At 29.9% G+C, this 7,995-nt stretch overlaps 1 protein-coding gene across 1 annotated transcript in view; it reads right to left on the bottom strand.

The window, feature by feature from the left end:
• Positions 1 to 882: 882 nt before the first annotated feature.
• Positions 883 to 7,995, bottom strand: part of LOC143076547 (lysine-specific demethylase 2B-like) — a 34,168-nt gene continuing 27,055 nt past the window's right edge. The window contains exon 13 of the mRNA XM_076252372.1: positions 883 to 2,277. Within this exon, the coding sequence (XP_076108487.1) occupies positions 1,183 to 2,277 (1,095 nt within the window). The 3' untranslated portion in view covers positions 883 to 1,182. The remainder of the gene's footprint in view (positions 2,278 to 7,995) is intronic.

Below are 7,995 nucleotides of genomic sequence, written 5' to 3'. Positions count from 1 at the left end.
ATAGTATTATGCATGTAAATGCTTTTATAACTTAACTAATTACTTCTTAAAGTAATTTGCAAAACAAAAATACCTAACTACTAATCTATCCTATTTTGCTAAGCACTATCAAAATCAAAATTTGAGCTGTGTCGGAAAGAAATCGACCTCATGCAAATGAAGTTCAAATGAATATCAAATGAATATCAAATGGATATCAAATGAATATCAAATGGATATCAAATGGATATCAAATGATTATCAAATGAATATCAAATGATAATCAAATGAATATCAAATGAATATCAACTGAATATCAACTGAATATCAACTGAATATCAACTGAATATCAACTGAATATCAAATGAATATCAAATGATTATCAAATGATTATCAAATGAATATCAAATGAATATCAACTGAATATCAAATGAATATCAACTGATTATCAAATGATTATCAAATGAATATCAAATGAATCATGAATATCAAATGAATATCAAATGAATATCAAATGAATATCAAATGATTATCAAATGAATACCAAATGATTATCAAATGATTATCAAATGAATCATGAATATCAAATGAATATCAACTGATTATCAAATGAATATCAAATTAATCATGAATATCAAATGAATATCAAATGAATATCAAATGCATATCAAATGAATACCAAATGATTATCAAATTAATATCAAATGAATATCAAATGAATATATCAAATGAATATCAAATGAATATTTCAAATGAATATCAAATGAATATCAAATGAATATTAAATGAATATTAAATGAATATTTCGGGCTGAAAATATCTATAAGCCAATTCTGTAACTGTTTACAAATTTAGTAATGTAAAGAAACCTACAACACAGACCAAAGTTAATCTATTATTTTATGTTGGTAATGTGGTCAACATCTTATACATGTACGCATACAGGAGGACTAACATAAGGTCAATTTCTTTCCAGGGCAGCTTATATCATGTGACAAGTCATGTGATCTGGAATGAGGATTGTGTGATAAACGAGACAACAGGACATTTCTTCCGTATCCAGCACAGCTCATATCATGTGACAAGTCATGTGATCTGGAATGAGGATTGTGTGATAAAAGAGACCACAGGACATTTTTTCCGTATCTTAGCAGAGATATGCGGAGAGGAAGCCATTTTTACTGTTTGTAATTGTGTACAATGTTAGAATGAATCCCCTGCACGATCCGTGATCTTTGTACATCCACTTATATCCAAGCCAATCAATGACTGAGTCACAGAGTTGCCTGGCAACAGTAACTGTCGGATACCATCGTCTGTCATCCTTGGGCAGTAGCTGATGTCTAATTTCTCTATTGATGTTAAATGGTTGGGAATTTCTGATAGTGATGTATTAGAAATTTCTGTCCCTGCTACAGAAAGATGTTTTAGTTTATGCAGACGACTAATATCTACCATCCCTGGGTGTCTGTCTGCTGGGGGACGAATTATGTCCCGAAACTGTTCGTCAGACATCGTAATCCAGCTGATGTCGAGAGAATATAAAAGAGGACAAACAGCAAATCCTAATGCACTAACAACAGCCCACGAACATGACGACAAGGAAAGAGTTTTCAGCTGAGGAATTCTAGCTAACAACCAAGCTAACTGTTTATGTGTAAGTTTTGATGATTTAAGAATTAATGTTGACGGCTGTCGTTTCACAATGCCAATCAAATGAACTTGATAAATGTATTTTCCACTGAGATTTATAGTTTTCCATAATGTATGATGCATGCACCATCTATTCCATGTTTTACAGCATCCCAAACTTTTAACCAAGGATGTTGGATTTAGATGAGCAAATATTTTCATCCATATTTCTCTACAGAGTGGATGATTTTTACCATTGTTCATTATAACATAGTCCGCTGGTGGAGGTGGGGGTGGGGGACGTATCACATATCGCTTTATATCTTTCAGAGGTTCTATTTTAAGTGGCGGTATTATTTCTGGAGTTATGTCCCCTCTTCCAGGTGCAAATAATTTATTAGGTTTATGCAAATCGTTGGTATTATTTGGTCCACTGTCAATCAGTTTTTTTCTCTTCTTGCATTGACCTTGACCTCTGAAACCTGACTTTGAAGGTGTGTGATTGGCTCCATGTTCGATGTATGAAGTAGACGGAACATCAATGTCCATAACATTTTCAACTAAATCTAATGCCTCTGTTGACAATTTCTTTCTGACCTTTGACCCAGCAGACCTCCTGAACTTTTTGAATCCATAAAGACGTCTTCCCCTTGGTGATGTAAGTGCCTATAAGTACAAAGATGTGGAGTTAAGGACACTGATGTTCCAAGATCAAAGTTCAAACTAGTTCCTGGTCTGAATTTGTGTTGGATCTTCTCTGTTCAAGAAACAGCTAGAAGGAAAATGTTAAATTAGGACTTTTTATCAATCAATTTCTTGTTTTTTGTGGGTTTTTTTTGCCATTTTCATTTCTCAAGGTCAAAGGTTTGGAGGAAGAACAACACAAATTCAGTTTGAACTATATAAAATTTATTCATTCAAAAACATATCAAACAATCAATTTAAAAGAAACATCAAAATGAAATTCTGTTTTTCTGATTAATGAACTTATAGTACGGTCAAGTATAGTGCAATGACAATTCCATTAAATTTCTATTTTTGACTCATTAAAATCAAAATTGTTATTGTTTCATAAATTTAGCTGTGAGTGAATACCAAAAGGAATAAGACTATGAAGAACTGATTTGTCTTTATATACTTGAGTACTTCATATACATTAAAAGAAAACAAATTTCAGAAAAAAATTTCTTCTTTTTTTTTTGCGATTCAAAGAAATCAAATTAATTAAATAATTGAATACTGTAAATTCAGAAATTTGGCAATGTTTCTATGATCATGAAACTATTAAAGGATAGGAAAGATTTCATGAAAATTAAAAAGTTTCATTTTAAAATTCTGGAAGCATTATTTGTATGGAGCCATTCCTGAAATAATTACATATAATCTCACACATGTATCCATTCTTTAACAGTCTTAATAAAAATGTACACAGAAATTTCTGCATCTACAGTATTTTAAAATGAGTTGATTTACTTCCAACATTATTTAATATACAAAAAAATTTGTAAGGGTTCCGCGGAACCCAGTGTCTCGCCTACTTTTGCTGTAAATCACAGGCTCAACAAAAATTAGGAAAAAAATCAATAAAAATATTCCTCTTGATACTATCTTTTGATTGTAAGAAGCTTCTGTCCAAGTTTGGTAAAAATCTAGGATAGTTAATGAATCTAATAAATGTTTTGAAAACTTTAACTGCAGACTGTATGAAGTATTAACTGGAAGAAAATCTAAGTCCATTTAAAAGTAAAATACAGAAAAAATGGAGTTATCTTTTTACAAAATTTACTTCTGGATACTATCTTATGATCATAAATAAGCTTCTGTCCAAGTTTGGTACAAACCAAGGATAGTTTTAGAAAGTTATTAAAATTCTAAAAACTTTAACCACAGAGTGAATGTAATGTTTCCCCACAGAAAAACTAAGTCCATTTAAAAGTAAATAAAGAAAAAATGGATTTTTTTTTTTTACAAAATTTACTTCTGGATGCTATCTTATGATCATAAACTAGCTTCTGTCCAAGTTTTGTACAAACCAAGGATAGTTTAGGAAAGTTATTAAAATTCTAAAAACTTTAACCACAGAGTGAATGTAATGTTTCCCCGCAGAAAAAAACTAAGTCCATTTATAAGTAAAATACGGAAAAAATGGAATTTTATTTTTACAAAATTTACTTTGGATACTATCTTATGATCATAAACAAGCTTCTGTCCAAGTTTGGTACAAACCAAGGATAGTTTAAGAAAGTTATTAAAATTCTAAAAACTTTAACCACAGAGTGAATGTAATGTTTCCCCGCAGAAAAAAACTAAGTCCATTTATAAGTAAAATACGGAAAAAATGGAATTTTATTTTTACAAAATTTACTTCTGGATACTATCTTATGATCATAAACAAGCTTCTGTCCAAGTTTGGTAGAAATCCAGTATAGTTTAGGAAAGTTATTAAAATTTCAAAAACTTTAACCACAGAGTGAATATTTGTGGACGCCGCCGACGACGACACCGACGACGACGGAAAGTAGGATCGCTTAGTCTCGCTTTTTCGACTAAAGTCGAAGGCTCGACAAAAATGAATATTTTTTTTTAATAACTTATATACATAACTTAAGCCTGATAGTATGGCATTATACTACAAAATTACCAATGAAGTAGTATGCTATGTTATTTATGATAACTGTCCCTCATATATTTCCCTCAATAATATTACATAAACAATCATACTAAATGAAGAGGTAGCATTGTGTGAATTTAAGACGATTACTGTTGATTCATTTATTTTTCATGGGTACCAATAGTCATGGTTTGAGAAAAAATAATTTATAGGCTTTTCCAAAGTCTGTTATGAGGCCTATAGAAATTTGTACTTTGTCCAATATCTGAATTCCTGCTTTATGCTTTTTCACCAAAGTTGGTATCCCACGAACAATAATGAATCCACAGTCCATTAAAACAAACATATTATTTATTTATATAAACATAAAAACAGGATACCTAATAAAAATAGCCATTTTCTAATACCTTTCATTGCCCCGAAAACCCATTAAAAAAGGAATGAAACACCTTCTCTAGATAATGCAAGGATAAAGAACAGAACACTCCTTGTCTGCTATCTCATTCAGTCATAAAATATTCAACACACAGATATTTATGAAGGATCTGACAGAATAGTTTGTTTGCTGAAAAAATGAGGATTTTGTCCAGGAAATTTTGAAAATTACATTTTTTGGGCAAAAAATAGGGCAATTAGGTGTTAAAAGAAATGAACAATTTAAAATCATAATTGAAGCAAAATTTGAAAATTACATAAAATTTGTCAAAACTTGTTGAAATATCACATTGATCAGAAAAAAATCTACTGATAATCCCTTAAACATTTCATTAATGAATTCAAAATTTTAATGTTAGGAAAAACAAATTTGTTGTTTTGATTTTAGATTTAAATATGAATTAGTTGAGTATTCATTATTGTGGATAAGACTTATTGTTCTTAAATTAATTATTGAAAAAAATAAAACATGAAAAATTTTACTGGACAACAAAATCAGTCAATTTATAACAATTTGTGAACTTTTACAATATTCAATTATGCAACTAATGAAAAATATTATGTTTGATTAAACATTCATACTTCCTTTCGAAATGATGAAATTAAAAATTAACTTACCTTTAAAAATTTATCTAATTACAGTATATTAACAATAATCACAATTTCTCTTCTTTTTTTCGATATGTATTAACAAAATTGGCACATTTAGATATTCATAAACAAAATGTTCTTCCATATATATATATAAGGATTTTTATACAACCCTAGTAATTGCAATTTGGAATATTGGATCGCAGGAGCATAACTTGGGATAATTTTCATACTAATCTACATGCATAAAACCTCCGAACTCAAACTTCATTATTCTTTTGGTTTTAGTACAATATGTTATTTATCTTTTTATTATTATTATTTTTTCTCGTCTCAGTAGGTGCATTTTTAAGTTGAAGAAATTTTGATATCTATATTATAGTATCATGATATTAGATATTAGTATCATAGAATGCTTGAATGGTCATATAATTTTATGTTATGTACATTATGCTCATAATTTGTCCAATATCCACTTTTTTCGAGTAAAATTTAAAAAAAAGCTTATTTTGCTGAACAGGTATAATTAGTTTTCTGATCATTTTATAAATTTCAGGAATTTTATCTTTTTATTTTGTTATTTATTTATTCAATAAAACTTGTCACTGCAATACCTTTCCTACAATATTATTCATAATAGAAACCCAAACTCACGAAAAAAGATTGAAGAAATAGAAGAAAGTCTTGAGTTATTAGATCCTTGGCGGACCTGTTATCCAAACGATAGAAAATATACATGGCGTCAATGCTCAACAATAAAACAAAGATCCCACGCTAACTGGCAAGAGAATGGGGAAAAGTGTTCAGAGTTTTTTTGTAAATTGGAAAAGAAAATTTTTATTAAAAAAACGATAACTGAGCTCATAGATGAAAATGGAAAACATATATCAGATCAATCTAGAGTTTTACAAGAAGAAATAAATTTTTATAAAACATTATACTCAAGTAAAAATCTGGAATGTGATGATGATTCCTTTTTCAAGCACAATGTTAAACTCACAGAAGAAGAGAAGGATTTGTGTGAGGGTAATATTTCTTTTAAAGAATGTGCAGAATCTCTAAAATCTATGTCAAATGGAAAGAGTCCAGGCTCAGATGGGTATACTGTAGAATTTTACAAAGTCTTTTGGCGGGATATTGGACCTTTTCTTTTTAGATCATTATATTTTGGCTATGAAAATGGGGAATTTTCTAAATTTCAGTATCAAAGTGTCATTACGTGTATTCCAAAAGAAGATAAAGATAGACGTTATCTAGCTAATTGGCGCCCAATTAGCCTTATGAATACTGACACCAAGATTGCTTCTGCCGTTATTGCTAATAGAATAAAACCTGTTTTACAATCTATTATCAGTGACTGTCAGAAAGGCTTTATTAAAGATAGATTTATGGGTGAGAATACACATCTATTGTATGATTTGATGCACTATTTGGAAAAGCATAACAAAACTGGTCTTTTACTACTAGTAGATTTTGAAAAGGCTTTTGACTCTATTGAATGGTCTTTTTTGAAGAAAGCATTGAAGAGTTTCAATTTTGGGCCATCTATATGCAGATGGTTTAAAGTATTTTATTTGAAAGCATCAAGTTGTGTTATAAATAATGGCCATCTTTCAAGCTTCTTTAATTTGGAGAGAAGCTGTAGACAAGGTGACCCCCTCTCCCCTTATCTTTTTATTATAGGTGTTGAGTTACTTTCTATGACAATAAGGTCAAACCCCAAAATAAAGGGATCTTTTGTTCATGAAAATGAATCCCTTTTGAGTCAATATGCTGATGACACTTTCCATGTTTTGGATGGAACTGAAACATCTTTGAGGGAGACTTTAAATTGTTTCGACTCATTCCAATAAGTATCTGGGTTAAAAATTAATTCTTCTAAAACTAAAGCTGTGTGGGTTGGGAATAAAAAGTATTCAGATCTGATTCTCTGTCCTGATTTAAAACTTCAGTGGTTCTATTCAAATTTTAAACTTTTGGGAATTGAATTCTCTTTAGATCTTGATAGTATGCCAGAAATTAATTTCTCCAAAAAGATAAAGGAAGTGTCAGGCATTCTTAAGAGTTGGCAACATAGAAAATTAACCCTAATGGGAAAGATTACTGTTATCAAGACTTTGGCACTTCCAAAATTAATTCACCTGTTGACTGCACTACCCAACTTGCCAGAATCAAAATTAAATGAGTTGAATACTTTATTCTTTCAATTCATATGGAATGGAAAACCTGATCGAATTAGATGAAGTACTTTAATCGGAGATATTCCACAAGGAGGTTTAAATATGATTAATATACATTATTTTAATATATACCTTAAGCTTGGCTGGATAAAGAGGTTTTCATTATTGTGTAACAAAAAGGCAAAGTTTGTATACAAAGATCTTGTTGACAGAAATGTGCAACTGCCAACAGAAAAGTTCTTACAATGGGAGGAATCACTAGGTATTGAAATTGCAGATTGGTCAGAATATTATGTTATTTTAAGAAAATCATGTAAAGACACTTATTTAAGAACTTTTCAATATAAATTTTTACATAGAATAATTGCAACTAACACTTTCTTATATAAAGTTAAACTTAAAGATTCAAAGCTTTGTACTTTTTGTAAGGTTTCTGATGAAACCATGGAGCATTTATTCTATGAATGTCCAATAACACATTTTATATGGCAAACTTTTTCACAAAAACTGAAAAGATATTTTGTGAACTTTACATTATCTAAGAAGCACATTTTTCTTGGTCTTCAA

Source organism: Mytilus galloprovincialis, chromosome 5 (genome assembly GCF_965363235.1).
Source record: "Mytilus galloprovincialis chromosome 5, xbMytGall1.hap1.1, whole genome shotgun sequence".
Classification (NCBI taxonomy): domain Eukaryota; kingdom Metazoa; phylum Mollusca; class Bivalvia; order Mytilida; family Mytilidae; genus Mytilus; species Mytilus galloprovincialis.
This window is presented reverse-complemented; position numbering and strand designations above follow the sequence as displayed.